Below are 15930 nucleotides of genomic sequence, written 5' to 3' on the forward strand. Positions count from 1 at the left end.
TCACCTGTGTTCTTTCTCTCTCTCAAATAAATAATAAAATCTCTTTCAAAAATGTGAGTTGATTTGAACTTCATTTAAAAATGCGTTTATGGGGGCGCCTGGGTGGCTCAGTGGGTTAAAGCCTCTGTCTTTGATCCCAGGGTCCTGGGATCGAGCCCTGCATCGGGCTCTCTGCTCAGCGGGGAGCCTGCTTCCTCCTCTTTCTCTGCCTGCTTCCTGCCTACTTGTGATCTCTAACTGTCGAATAAATTAATAAAAAATCTTTAAAGAAATAAAAATAAAAATGCGTTCATGAATGTGTATAGATATTGGAATTATCATGAAGGTGGTCCCCAATGGCTAGATGCTAAAGTTGGGGAGACACTGATCTCATTTAATATGCATGACCAGGTAGGCACTATTATAACCTTCAAGAGAATACTTAGAGCAGTTAAAAGAAAACTTAGGTGAAATAACTTGCCCTAGATCACATAGATGGGAAGTGGTGGTTCTGACTCCACCTTTTTAAACTGGAGAAAGGTGCTGGAACTTCATTTGGTTGTCAACAAGAATAAGGCATGAAGCAGCACCTGAGCTGGGTCCTGAAGAATTAGTGGATTTAGGGGCACCTGGGTGGCTCAGTCATTGGGCGTCTGCCTTCCTCTCAGGTCACGATTCCAGGGTCCTGATATTGAGCCCTGCCTTGGGCTCCCTGCTTGGTGGGAAGACTGCTTCTCTCTCTCCCACTCCCCCTGCTTGTGTTCCCTTTCTTGCTGTCTCTCTCTGTGTCAAATAAATACATAAAATCTTAAAAAACAAAAACAAAAACGAATTAGTGGATTTATCCAGTCAGTGAGGTGGGGACAGATTTCCAGTCCAAAGTAGTGGCATGGGAAGAGGTATAGTGGTGTGAGTGAGCTCCCTGGGCTGTAGGACTTTGACAAAGGAAGAGGAGGAATTTCTCCCTGGGATGCTTCGTGTGGGGGGACGCAGAATGAGGTGGGAGTGGAGTGGAAGTGGCACTTGGAGACCAGTCCCAGTGGAGTCCCTGGGGACAGAGGAGGTGGGGTCCCTGAAGTTGGAGGGAAGTGTGGTCATGGAAATGAGAGGGTGCCAAAGCAAGCTTTACTTCGGAATTTCCCCTCAGGGGTGCTCTGCCGGGCTTCTGCTGAGGAAGGACTTCAGTTCTGTAGCATGTGGCAGTCTGTCTAGAGCATGGGGAGGAACAGGTGGGACAGAGTTTGTGAGAATTGCCTTGCAAACCTCCTCTGGCAGGAACTCTGTGGGCAGCTGCCTGTTCCCCACCACACCAAATCCCCTTCCTACTCTGTTGGTGATTTCCTAGCCCTGGGCAGAAAATCTGTTTTCATACATTTATTACTAATCTTATAATCGGATGCATACTTAGCATTTTATAAGTAAGACTCTTGGTCAGTCTTTTTTTTTTTTTCCTTTGTTTTTGAGAGAGCAAAAGAGAAAGAATACATGTATATATGTCCACACAAGCTTAGGGGAGTTGGTGAGGAACAGAGGGAGAGGGAGAGAATCTTAGACAGGCTCCACGTCCAGCAAGGAGCCTGAGATCGGGGCTTAAGATCATGACCTGAGCCAAAATCAAGAGTCAGGTGCCTAACCGACTGAGCCATCCGGGCACACTGTGGGTCACTCTTTGCCCATAAGTTAACTTAATCACCATTTGCTCATTGATTTCTCTCTCCAGTTTGTGGATACCTCTTAGGGACCTAGATGTAGTTCCAAGGAAACTTTGAACAAAGTCCAGGTTGAGATGAGAGTTGGGACCTGGAAGCCACAAGGCCACAGGACATCAGAATATTTATTTCCATGCCAGGGATTTCAAGTCACCCAATTCAACAACCAATCCATCTAGATTTAGAAGGATGCACAAACATTGTTTTTTCTTGGGCCCCTGCCTCTCCCCACTCCCTATTCTACTTTCCCCTTTCTGCTTACTTGAAGAAATACACCTGCCCTGTATTTGTGTTAAAATGATCTCGCTGGATTTCTAAGAGGATATATGTGTTGTTAGCGGGCCCCTCTTTAGGAAATCCCAAGATTTGCTTAAGCTGTCAGTAGGGTTTGAGCTAAGCCCTTTGTCTTCTTCCATTCATGTGTAGAGAAACTGGTGCTCTTAGGAAATTGCTTAAATTTTGTTTCATTAATCTCCGTTTGGATTATGTTCTTTCATTCACTCAACACATGCTTACTGAGCACCTACTATATGCCAAAGTCCTTGCCCTCATGGAGTTCATATTTTATAGCAGTGATATAATATTTTATATGTGTATATATATGTGTGTTATATACACACACATCTCAGGTTGAAGAAAAAAAATAAAGCAGGGTAGCATAGTAAGGGGCTAGAGAGTGATGAGGACTGATGCTGTAGGAGAAGCAGAGAAATATTCTAGAAGACTCAACATTTGAACAGTGACCTGAGTGAAGTAAGAAAATGAGCTCTGTACCTCCCAGAGACAGGGAAGTCTTAAGTGTTAAGCAGAGGAAACTGAACTCTTAGAAACAGAGAGTAGATTGGTGGTTTCCAGCAGGGAGGGTGGGGTTGGGAGAAATGGATGAAGATGGTCAAAGGGTTTAGACTTCCAGTGATAAGGTGAATTGTACACCTTAAAATACCACAATGTTCTACCCAGATTGTTGGTGGGATGATTGGTTTGTTTTTATTGTTGTGGCTGTTTTATTTGGAAGAGGGTGTATTTTTAAGGTGAAAAATAAATAGAAAGTCAAAGTGGAAAAAAAAAAGTTTCAAGTAGAGGGGACAGTTAGTGTGAAAGTGTGGGGACCGGGATGTGGTTTAGAATGAGCAAGGAGGCTGGAGCAGAGTAGTTGAGAAGAAGGTGGGAAGTGAATCAGACGAGCAGACATGGCCATGCCAGGACTTTGGGCTTTATTCTAATAGTGACAGAAAGCTGCCAAGCAACGGAGTGTCTTGCTCTGATTTGTTATAAGGAGCTCTGTGGGCCAAGGGGGGAAGCATGGAGACCACTTAGGAGGATGTTGCATAATCCAGCTGGAGGTGATGGTTTGGACAAGAAGGTTAGCAGTGGAGGTAGAGAGAAGTGTTCAGAATCAGGTTTTATCATCGAGGCAGAGCAACCAGAATTTTCTAAGGGAAAAGGGTGTGGAGTGTGAAAACATGAGGGGAATGAAAGAAGATACCAGGGGTTTTGGCCCAAAGCAACTGCTGCAAGAAGTGCCATTTACTGAGATGGGAAATGCTCGAGATGGGTGGGAATGAAGGTGGCCATGGGAAGTTTGAGGGGGCTTTTAGACCTGCAGACGAGGTATGGAGAAGATGGTGGTATTTGCAAGTCTGGAGTTCTGGGCTGAGGTCAGCTTGGACATGTGGATCTGGGAGTCATTAATCTATGAAAGCCATAGGAGTAGATCATGGGTTGGCAAGCTTTTTCTGTTAAGGGCCAGATAGTAAATATTTGAGACTTTGTAGACCATACAGTCTGCCACAACTATTCAAGTGTGGCATTGTGGCATGAAGGCAAGCCACAGACAATATATGAAGGAATGAGCATGACTGTGTTCCAATAAAACTTTATTTGCTAGAGCAGTAGCAGACCAGATTTGGCCCATGGACTATAGTTGGCCAACTCTTGGACTACCTTATGCTATGGAGAGAGAATGTAAAAATAGAAGAGCTCAGAGCCCTGGGGCCCTCTAACATTTAGAGAAAGTGGGAAAAGGAGGAGGATCAAAGCGACTAAGATAATAGCAAGCAGGAAAATAAGAGGGAAATCACGAGACTGGGGAAGTACAGGTGCCAAAGAAGATGTTTTAAGAAAGACAAACTGATATTGTGGTACCAGGAAACATTGTGAAACACTTTAAGATGGGAAATTTTTTTTTTTGAATGCTCTTTGGATCATTCTTGGCCTTTTGGCTAAGATCAAATGTGGAATGCTCTTTGGGGTTATCCTCATGTTTCATTATTTTTGAACTATTTTGTGACCCTGTAAGTTATAGAAAAATGACAATATTGCAAATGATTCTTGTCTATAGAAATGAATTGTGTTTATTGGAATGTAATTGATGCATTGGTGGAGTTGGTTAGATACAGTTGCCTGGTGGATAGACCATTTCTGCATCTATTTGTAGATTCGTACTAGCATTTCTTACTGTGTTTATATGGCAGGGTTGTTGAATTCTTCTTTGAACAGAATATAATATCTTATTGGTTTCCTTGCTAATTAATGAATAAAGTTACCGACTTGTTCATTTTATATTTTTATGTGAGTCATGATGATACCTTTAAAAAATACCTTTAAAAATTTTTCTTTACAATTAGCATTAAATAAAATAAGGACTGAGAATTGGCCATTGGATTTGGCAACATGGAGATTATGGTGCTTTCATTAGAGCTCTTTTGGAGTAGTAGTAAAAGATTGATTGGAGCAGATTGTATAAAACTATAATAATAAAGACACTTGGGCACAGGGAAAAGGAAATAGATCTATGGAACAGATTCAGAGAGCCCAGAACAAACCCACACTATAAAGAAACTATAGATGTTGAGGTGGCAATGCAGAGAAAAGGGTAGCATATTCAATAAATGGGGCTGGGACAATTTTTTATATGCATAGAAAAAACCCAAAATTGGATCTCTCTCTCTCTCTCTCTCTTTTTAAAAGATCTATTCATTTATTTATTTGAAAGAGAGAGAATACAAGAGGGGGAAGGTCAGAAGGAGAAGCAGATTCCCAGCTGAGCCGGGAACCTGATGCAGGACTTGATCCTGGGAGATCATGACCTGAGCCAAAGGCAGTCACTTAACCAAATGGATTGCCATCTTACACCAAACAATCTCTTCTGGTGCATTTAAGACCTAAATGAGAAAAGCCGAAAGCTAAAATTTTTAGAAGAAAATATAACAATATTTTTGTAACCTCATGATAAAGCAAAACTTTTAAAACAAATTACAAAAATCACAAGTTCTAAAGGAAAATATTTATGAATTTGATTTCATTAAAATAAGAAATACCACTTCTGATCACTGAAAAACATAAATAGATTGAAAATACAATTTCTCAAAAACCGCAACTGTCAGAGGAGAGGTATCTAGAATATACCAGTAGGTGAGTGAAGTAATTTGGGAGTGGGCTTTCCTGTTTTTCAAATCCTGTTTGAGTACAAGTTTCTTATTGCTACTATTCTGCTTGAGTCTCTACACAGAGAGTTCCTCTGCTCTTGGGGAAACATAAAAGCTTGAATATGGTCTGCCAAATCCTGTCACTTCTCAGGGTCATCACAGTCCATTCTTCAGGCTCTGCTCTTGGGGACTCTGTCCTGGCGCTCAAACGGTTGACCTTCTCAGAGAAAGCGGTCAAGAGTGTAGTCCAGAAAGTTCAAAGAAAAGCCAAGTTCTGCAGTACACCCTTCCGCCCTCAAGTTTGAGAGCCAAGCTTGGAAGGCCCCTCTTTTCAAAGATGTTAGGTCTTTGCAGCCCCCAAACCTAACCCAGGCTTGCGCATTCCTGCCTTGGACTGTCTTCCTGCCTTGGCACTGCGTGGACCTCGAAAGAGAGGCGAACAGTAGGATGGGGTGTGTGCGGAGGGTCGGACCGGGAGGCGGGGAGGAAGCGGGTGTGACGGTGTGCCCCTGGGACCACAGCGCGGAGGAGCAAGGAAGCCAGCCGGGCCCCATGCGCGCTGCCCGCACCCTGTGGCGCGCGGGGGACACAGACTGCCCGGCTGGCCCCCCGGGGCGTGGCTGGCTGGGGCGGGGCGGAGAGGGGCGGGGCGGGGCGCGGTGCCTGCGGTCCCCGGCGCTCGGCAAGCTCGGAGTGTCCAACTTGGGAGCGCAGTGCACGGCGGCACCATGCGGTCCCACAATTTGGAGCCGATTTTTGACCGCGTGGGGCACTTTGGCAGGTAGGGAGCCGGGGGTGGGGAGGAGGAGGGACGACTGGCTGAGGGGAGCGGGAGCCACGTGGAGGAGGCGCCGGTGGGGTCTGTTTCTTTCCGTTGCGGTGGGGTTCTCGCGCGGCGCTAGCGATCCGAAAACCTGTCCTCCTGCTCTCGTGGGGAAGTCGGAAGACCCGCGTCCAGACTGCTGACTCTGACCTGGACTTGTCTTCTCGGACTCTGGTGCCGGGACCTCCTCTACAGTGAGCAGAGGGGCCCCGGGGCTGGCCGTGGGGGTGGTGAGTGCAGGCCCCGGCCGGCCCGCCTGCTGCGACAGGTGGGACCCGGCAAGCGTCCTCTACGGGAGCGGGAGTCCCCAGGCCCGGCCGGAGACGCCCGGTCACCCTAGTAGAGCAGTGTCTGCCTGTCCCTGGCGGCCGGTTTCTCTGGTCCGCCAAACCGGCTCCTCTTTCACTTTCCCAGACGAGCGGCTGTCCAGCTCGGCCCTATAGGGTCTCCCTCTGTACCTGGCAGGGAGTGCCCCAGGAACAACCGTTAGTCAGATTTTGTTACCATTTATAGAAACCTAACAAGTGCCACGTACATTGTGTCGGGTGGTTGCACACAATGCTTAGTCTGATGCCCTTGCAGAGAAAGTGTTTGCATCCTTAATGACTGGGAAACTGAGGCTGGTGTGGCCAGGGACCCACAGACACCCTACACTGGGACCCACATGGAGCCACTTGACAACCTCCTTTCATTTGTAAAATTAATTAAGACATTAAAATATTTCATTCACTCGTTCATGGAGAAACGCTCCTCTGTCTGACCCAGAAAGTTTTCGGGAGGAGAGGCTGCCGGGTCCGCAGCCATACAGCTTGACCATTGGAGACTGGAGTGGAGTTGGAATCCTGGCCTGCCTCTTACTTCTAGTATGATTCTGGGAATACTGTGCCTCAGTTTCCTATCCCCAGAACAGGAATCACAGTCATTCCTGCCTTACCTCCCTCCCGGGCTTGTAGAGAGGAGATGACACAGTCCTGCTCTCCAAGTTGGATGCTGTACAGAAGCTGGTTATTTTTCTGTGTCCAGCCCCCAAAAAGGGGGTTAAGTGGTGGGCGGAGGGGCAAGAGGCCCCAGTTGTCTTCCGCTTCCTCCTGTTCTGCTGTGTCAGAACCTCTTTGCACCTGTTACCTGCAGTCTTCACCACAGCTCCCCGAGATTGGTGGCATCCCTCATTTTACACAGGTGAAAGCTGGGCTTTGTGCCTCCCTCTCGGATCTAGTAATCGGAGGGTAGGGTTGGATGTCACCAGATGTCCATCAGCTTCCACAGCCCAGGCTGTCAACTGTGATGCTCTCCTGAGCACAACAAATACCAACCCCAGGGCTCTACAGGGTCTTTATACATTATATTGTTTTATCTTTCTTGAAGCAGAACAGCAGGGGGGTTACAAGCTCAACTCTGGGGTTGGATGTCTGAATTCCAGGCCTGGCTCTACCACATGCTAACTCTCTGGTTGTGAGTGTTTTACTAACTATGTCCTCATCTGTAGAATGGCGATAATAATAGCACTCTAGATATTTATTTCAAGGGTTCCACGGGCAGCCTCTCATTCATCCTTGTAGTAGCCCTATGAGGTAAGAGGTACTAATACCATTCTCTCCCTCTGTATTTTAGGGATTAACTTGGGTCATTATATCAGTTGGTGTTTGGCTACCAAAGAGACCCCTCAGTTGGAAGTTTGTCCCTCTCCAGTAATTGTTCAGGGTAGGTTCTGTCCCGCGGGATCATCCAGGGACCCAAGTGGCTGAGGCAGGTCTGTCATCCACAGCATGGGGCCTCTCCCTCTGCGCTTGAAGCATCTGCCCTCATTGTCCTCACCCACATGGGTCAGATGAAGCTCTGCATGGTGGGAGAAGAGGAGAATGGATTGGGGGAGACAACTCTTAGCCGGCCACAGTCATGTACGTCAAAGTTTTAACATTCAGGATGTTCTCAGTAAGGCATGGCTGTTATTGTTACCTGGGTCCTCATCCTGGTGGGAACAGTTGGCTTGTAAAAGCAGCATGTAGCAAGGTAAGGGTAACAAGCTTATGGAAGAAGGTAAAAAAACCCCAAAAAACAAAAAACAGTGTGACTAGAGCACAGGACACCCCGTTTTCTCTGATATTTGCTTTAATATACTCCTTATTGTTTTTAAATAGAAAGGGAAGTCATTGTGTTTTGTTATTAGCCTTCTTTTAAGGAAACCTAGTGACAATGTTAAGTAGAGAACCCTAATGATCTTTCATTTCTCATAGTCATTTCTAGGGTGAGGAAGCACAATCCTAATCACCTTTAAGAGAGGAAAGCAGGGCACTTAAGAATTAAAAAGCCATTCCAGGTCTTGTCCTGCAGCCATAACTGAAATTGCATAAATTTGGACTTATGGCCCGGGTGAGAGGGAATTGAGGAATCACACTCAGGCATCTATGTTGGGATAGACGGAGAACGTGGATGCCCAAGTTGTCTTGATTTAAGGAGAGAAAGGATTTGAAATATCACCGTGGGAATGGGGAGCCTATAGCTGATTTACATCTGTGGGCATAGGTAGTTTTGTTTTGCCTTTTTTTTTTCCCCCAGTATCTGAAGCTGTTTAGGTTCTTCCCTTTTGACTTTGCCTCAGGAACGTCATAGTTAGCTCTTCTATGCACTGACAGTGTGCCATAATGCTGTACACGTATTAACTGTCTTCAATCCCAGAACAACCCATTTTTCAGGTAAGGAAACTGAGGCAGAGAAAGTTTAATGAGTAAGCTTAAGGAGTTTGTAAGTAACAGACACAAGATTCAAAGCTTGGCAGTCTGGCTCTGGAGTCCCTACTGTTAACCACACTGGGCTGCCACCCATTAGGCTTCTTTGTACAGAATAATATAAATCTAGGACTGACAGTCATTTCTTCACCTGTCACCCAAATTATAGAGATCCATTTTCTAGGGGTTCTGGTCATCTTTGTTTTCCTTGGCTTCTGGGTTTTCTGCCCATTGTGTCTGTATGATTGTTTTTCCATTAGTGTGTCTCTCTAGCTGTGAACACGGTGGTGTGCTGTATCTGTTAGTATTATCCTGCAGGGGCCTTAGGTTGGGCCCATGGATAACACCTGATGCACAACAGTCTTTGTAAGGGTGATAGTGATATGTCACAATGCTAGATGCCTAGGGAAGTAGGGTCTTGTTTTTTTTAAGAAGTTCTTCTTGCAACAGGGAAAGGGAAGTTTGAATTGAAAGGATACTCTGGATCTTTCTGGCACATAGAATGTGTAGTTATGTGAACTAGCTTGGACTGTTCAGAGACTCCTAGGTGGTTTGTTATTTCTGGATTAGGAAGTATGAGGCTGAGAGAAGGAAGGGGAGAGGTAAGCTCACAATCATCCCCAAGAACGTTTTTGTGTGGCATGCTATGGAGTTCAGGTGTTAGGAAGGTCACCTTGCAGAATGGAAGGTGCCTTGGAAGGGTGGGAGTTTGGGCAGAGCCCAGAGAAGACCTAGGGAAGAGCCCAGGGGAGATAAGGAGGGTCTGGACTGAGGTGGGGGAGTGGGGGGATGTGAACAGGGAGGACTATACAGTTTTTTTTTGTTGTTGTTTTTTGTTTTTGCTTTTTTTTTTAAGATTTTATTTATTTATTTGACACAGAGAGAGATCAGAAGTAGGCAGAGAGGCAGACAGAGAGAGAAGAGGAAGCAGGCTCCCTGCTGAGCAGAGAGCCTGATGTGGGGCTTGATACCAGGATCCTGGGATCATGACCTGAGCCTAAGGCAGAGGCTTAACCCACTGAGCCACCCAGGTGCCCCAGGACTAGACAGTTTTAACAGGTGGGATTGACGGGACCTCTTGCTTATGGAGGAGAAGTGGGAAGGCCCTCTCGGCCTTCCACCCCATGCCCCATATTTCTGCTTTGTGTAGATGATGGTGTCTGAAACTCAGAAACAGTTACACGCTCCAGCTGGGGCAGGCTTGGGGCTGGGATCTATTTGAGAGTGTTCTGAGTTCCGCATGGAATTTCTGGGTTGAGACATTAACTAGGCATTTGGATAAATAATGTATTGCTCAACAAGATGCCTCCTTGTCAGCATGGATTGGGTGGCCATTCAGGGCTGAAATCCATCTGGTAGGCACCAGGTGGACAGACTGGGTGTGACTTGGTACCCATTCCAATCGTGCCTCAGCAGGGCGTTGGTGACTCCTTTTCCCACTCTCTGAGGCTTGTAGATATAAAATGTTTAAGCTGATATATTACATATACACAGAAAAGTATACACTGTAATCTACAACCTGATGAATTACCATGAAGTACCACCGCCAGACCACCCATTATCACACCCTCTCCCAAGCACTCCCCCGCCCCCACTCACTACTGTCCTCATCTGCTGCCATAGGCGAGTTTTGCCTGATTCTAAAGATTTTATTTATTTATTTGAGAGAGAGAGAGAGTGTGTGTGTGTGAGCACAGATGGAGAGGGAGAGGCAGGGAGCCTGATGTGAGGCTCAATCCCAGAACCCTGGGTTCATGACCTGAGCTGAAGGCAGATACTTAACCAGCTGAGGCACCCAGGTACCCCTAGTTTCACCTGTTTCCAAATTGTATATAAATAGAGTAAAAAATCAGGTACTTTTGGTCTGGCTTCTTTTGTTCAACATCATATATGGGAGATTCACCCATATTGTATGTCACAGTACTTTGTTGATTTCCACTGGTGGACAGTGTGTCGTGGCATGAATATTCCATGATTTATTCATCTGCTGTTAGTAGACATCTAGATTGTCTCCAGGTTGGGCTTATCACATGTAGTTTGTCTTGTCTACATCTTTTAAGGTGTAGTATGAGGGTGAGGGAAGGAAGGGGAGACATAAGTTCACAATCATCCCCAAGAACGTTTTTTTATGGCATGCTAAGGAGTTCAGATATTAGGGAGGTCACTTTGCAGAACAGAAGGCATGTTGTAAAGGCAGGAGTTTGTACCCGCATTCTGTTGGGTGCATACTGGGGAGAGGAATCACTCTGTTGCTGAGTGTGCCTGTGGTCAGCTGCCAAACAGAATCGCAAAGTAGTTATAACACATTATGCCTCACAGGCTGTTTGTGAGAGTTCCAGTGGCTCCACGAGAGTTATTAAGTATTTCGGATGTCAAACCTTGGATCAACAGGTTGTTCAGCCAGAGAATTTGATTTCCTAGGGTAGTGTTTCTCATCCATATCAAGATCTCTTAGGAAACTTTTCAGTCTTTTTTTTTTTTTTTTAAAGATTTTATTTATTTATTTGAGAGAGAGAGACAGTGAGAGAGAGCATGAGCGAGGAGAAGGTCAGAGAGCGAAGCAGACTCCCCATGGAGCTGGAAGCCTGATGCGGGACTCGATCCCGGGACTCCAGGATCACGCCCTGAGCCGAAGGCAGTCGTCCAACCAACTGAGCCACCCAGGGGTCCCGAAACTTTTCAATCTTATATAGAGCTCTGGATCCTACCTCAGACCTCCTGAAACACAGTCACTAGGGGTGGGAGAAGACAAATCCTAACTTCAGAGGCCTGCCAGGGTGTGTGTGTGTGTGTGTGTGTGTGTGTAGGGATTTCGAGTGTTGACTGTGGGGTTCAGGCTGCCAGGGGAAGGAGTTCAAACCAGGAAGGCAGCAATGAACTAGAGAAGCTGGTGGGTTCCGAAGACTGGGCACCTGGTTGGTGCTGGGAATGGGGTCAACGGGAAGGACTAGAGGAGCTGGGAAGGGGGAGGTGACGGTCAGTGGAATGTGAACTTTTCAATGGTGGAAGCATTCTAGGGGATGAAACTATTTAGGTACCAGCCCAGGTGCTAAAGTGTGTGAGCCAATACCCAGTGACCAGGACAAGGCCGAATAAAGTGTTATGCACATAGCGAGCTACAGGTATAAACAGGGGCAGGGAGGGAAACGAGAAACCTCTGTTGTGCAAGAACAGACCCATCTAGAATCTGCCTGACAGAAACAGAAACACTCAGATGGGATTCTCGAATAGGCCCCTTTTAGCTAGTGATCATCCTTAACAGGCTGGGAAATGCTTCCTGAGAGATTGCCAGGGAGGGAGGAAAAACCTCCTGAATTCATCAGTCTGTTGCCTGGGAGCCGGTGACCCACCAGCATTGCCAGGTGCTCATAGGTAGCTCAGTGTGTGCAGGCCAAGGGCAGAGCCTTGACCCTAGGACTCTACGTGACATCTAGGAACCTGATCCTTGAGGTTAGTGACCTGGAGGGCTGAGGGGCTCCCACATTACCCTTTCAAGCTATGGTCTTAGCCTCTCGGGATCTTTTGAGTCTCAACAGGTCAGGCTTGTCTTTCCAGCCTGCTGTTCCTATCCAGTCCCTCTGTGTGGACTCGGTGAGGCAGATTTCTGATAGTCTTTCTTTGAGCAGGGGCACGTTTTCTGGAAAAACAGAGTTGGCTCCCCTCTAGCCCCAAGCACTCAAGCTTTGGGGCTCTAGGCTCTTCTCTTGGTTGCCCATCCCCCAGAGACCCTGAGAATAGTATCTGTGTGTTCTCCCTCCCTTTCTGCTACTACAAAAAAGTCACTTGATTCTGGCTTACTTTAGCTTTGTGTTTTTCTCTTCTGAACTAGCTGCCGGGGCCAGTGCCAGATTCAGAGTTGAATTTTGAAACTGTGGCCGCTCCGGCGTGTGGCGTCCTGATAGCTACTACCCACTAAGTTGATTCCATCTTACTTTTTTTTTTTTTTTAATCTATGTGGGGTTCTATGAGAAGTGAGGATGCCACGTACCATCTTGGCAGTCGTCCCTGAGGACTTGGGGGGTTGCCTTCTTGCTGACTTCACATCACCACTTCTGCGACTTTGCTTAGCCTTGCCAGCTTGTGATAGCCTTCAGAGTGGGGTGTCCACCACGTAGTGGGCCAAGATGATCTTTTGGAGTACCACAGAAAACACCCATTTTACATATGAACATGTGTATACAAGTAAATATATATGTGAATTTTTATTTCAATATGCACAAGGTGTTAATTCAGTATATAAATATTATATATCCATATATGTTCATTTTATACATCTCTGCACACACATGCACACACTCTTTTTTTTTTTTTTTTTTTTTTGCTGATGAAGAACCCAGCTAAAAAAATACTTTCTCAAAATTCTTTATACACTGGCCTCTTGAGCACCTCTCTTTACCAGAGGCATTGAGGACACATTAACCTCAGTGCTGTTTACTTGAACCCTGAGGGATGCTGGGACATTCTACAGACACCACACTACACACCAGGCAAGGTGCTATAGGAGATTCGAAAGTGGCTGCATTACAGTTTCTACCTTTATGGGACTTTCTTTCAACCTATTATGGGCCTTTTATTGTTATTGATTTGGTAGAGAAATAGAAAACATTCACCTGGTGTTCTCTAAAAACTCAACATAAAGAACAGGAGTGCACTTAAGCTGTCTGTCGTGGCCAGAGAAGAGAAAGAAAGCAATGGGAGAGAACATGAGTAAATGAATGACCGGTGTTTCATTTGTGGGGGATGAGAAGAGTGGAGAGAAAATACCACAGGGGGAACAGGCAAGGCCAGCAATTCTCACAATGTGCCCTGTGCCATCTCGGGGTCTGCAAGGTCCAAACCGCTGTCATGGTAACACAGAGACATTAGCTGCCATCTTTACTCTCATTTTTCATGAAGATACAATAGACTTCCAGAGGCTAGTGGAAGTGTAAAAATGGATCAGATGGAATGCAGCCACTGACTGGAGAAACTAGGATCTTCTTTTAATCTAAGTGGTGTGTGTGTATAGGGGGGTGTTGGAGATTTTATTTTTAAGCAACTTCCACACCCAATGTGGGGCTCAGACTCACAACCCCAAGATCCAGAGTCACACGCTCCACCGACTAAGCCAGCCAGGTGCCCCATTTTTATAAGTTTTCAATGCAAAATGCCACCATTCTTCTTACTAATTTTGTTTCATTTTGTTTTGAAAACTATAGCTGTATGTTCTTTAGTGTTAACATGAAATGGGCTTATTAATAGGTTTGAGCGGGTGAATAAATATTTAAAGTGTTCTCCATTTTAATTTCTAATACATACTGGCAACTCACATAAAGACAAGGCCCTTGGGATCCTCAAGATTTCTAAGAATTTAAGGCCTCCTGAGAACAAAAAGTTTGAGAACAAGGGAGCTAAAGGATGGTTGGAAGTACCTTCCAGGGAGGGGGAGCTCCAGGACCAGGTGGGTGGGCAGCTCTGAGAAGTAGGCAGGAAGAGGAAGATCACGTACGTCAACAGCGCCATTTAGCTTCGATGTGCTCTGACGGCAGCAGTCTTTGTTTCCAGTTCAGTGGCATCATTGTTGTGTCTCCTGGTGGAAACATTCTTCCCTCTGGAGCTAAGATCTTTGGCTAGCAGAGCATAAGGATGTGGGAACAGGAAGCAACAATTTTGTTAACAGGTCCTTAGGTGTGACAGTGAGTGGTGTAACTCTCATTTCCACCCCTTGATTCCTAGACTCATGTGTGTGAGAAATAGCACCATATATCGGAGCTTGATTCAGAGCATACACAGCTTTCTAGAGAATCTCGTCTTAGCCCTGCATGTTGTTGCCACCCAGCTGGCTTTGTAATTGAGTCTTCAAAAGGCGAGTCCACCGTTCAGGATAGTAGGGAACGTGGTAAGGTCAGTAAGTGGTATCAGCAGGGGCCCGCTGCCATATTTCTTCTGCTGTGAAGTGAGTTTTTTCATCATAAGCAATGCTGCGTGAGATACCCCAGTGGTGGATAGAGCATTCTGTAAGTATTGTAGTTTTGGCCGAAGCATTGTGCACGGAAGGCAAGTCTATAACCAGTGTCTGTTCTAGTCAGGACAAAGTGTTGCCCACATGGTTCCGCACAGTAAGCAGACATTCACCCCAGTAGCGGTGCCATACTGGGGCTCAGTGTTGGTCTCTGCTGCTGGCACATGTGGTCCTCAGTGGTGTCTGAGCCAGATCAGCTCACCGAGATGCAGAGCCTGTGCATGACCTGTGTCCCTGCCTCCATAACCACTTTGTTCATGAGCCCAGTGGGCAATGACAGGATGGCTTGGGAAAGAGGCCAGCTAGTACCTGCAGAATGGATCATGCTATCTGCTTGAGGAGGATTTTAATAATCCCTTTGGTGAGCATTCACATGGGACACCAATATCTTCACATTTCTCGCCTCTTCCTAGAGGTCTGCCCACATACCTCCTCTTCAAATTTATTTGACGCCCACTTTTTGATCATGTGCCCTCCAAGTTCTGACCATCCAGCTAAACCATCCGCCACAGCTTACGTGTTGATATATGATCACATGTCTGGCTATTTCTCCTTCCAAGCGAAGTGTAACTAGGTGCATTGCTCGAAGTTCTGTTCACTGTAAGGGTTTCCCTTCACGACTATTCTTCAGGCCTGTACCAGGGAGGGGCTATCGTACTTCAGCTGTCCACTTTCGGGCAGTGCCTGCATATGGTGTGGAACCATCTGTAAAGTCAGGCCCAAGTCTTTTACTCCATCCTCTGACTTTAGGAACTCCTGTGAGTTGCGCCATTGGTGCAAGCTGGAAGAGAGAAGGCTGTGTTTAAAGACTTAAGCATGAGACCTGAAGCAGTAAAGCTCCTAGTAGAAGACAGGAAAGCTTCCTGACAATGATGTTGGCACTGATTTCATAGGTATGACATCAAAAGCACAGGCAACAAAAACCAAAAATAAACCAATGGGGCTACATCAAACCAAAAAGCTTTCTCACAACAAGCAAACAGTCAACAGAATAGAAAGGCCACCTACAAAATGGGAGAAAATATTTCCAAACCATATATCTGATAGGGAGCAAATTTCCAAAAAATAAGGAATGGATACAACTTCTAACCAAATAATTAATAACCTGATTTTAAAAAATGGGCCTATGACTTGAATAGACACTTCTCCAAGGAAAATATGCAAATAGTCAGTAGGTGTATGAAAAAACTTCCTTTATCATTAATCACAGGGAAATGCAAATCAAAAGCACAATGAGATATCACCTTATACCTGTCAGGGTGGC

At 45.9% G+C, this 15930-nt stretch overlaps 1 protein-coding gene across 1 annotated transcript in view; it reads left to right on the plus strand.

Moving 5' to 3' along the window:
• Positions 1-5820: 5820 nt before the first annotated feature.
• Positions 5821-15930, plus strand: part of SLC22A16 (solute carrier family 22 member 16) — a 41636-nt gene continuing 31526 nt past the window's right edge. The window contains exon 1 of the mRNA XM_044236242.1: positions 5821-5897. Coding sequence (XP_044092177.1) covers positions 5845-5897 — 53 coding nt within the window. The 5' untranslated portion in view covers positions 5821-5844. The remainder of the gene's footprint in view (positions 5898-15930) is intronic.

Source organism: Neovison vison, chromosome 1 (genome assembly GCF_020171115.1).
Source record: "Neovison vison isolate M4711 chromosome 1, ASM_NN_V1, whole genome shotgun sequence".
In the NCBI taxonomy this organism is placed as follows: domain Eukaryota; kingdom Metazoa; phylum Chordata; class Mammalia; order Carnivora; family Mustelidae; genus Neogale; species Neogale vison.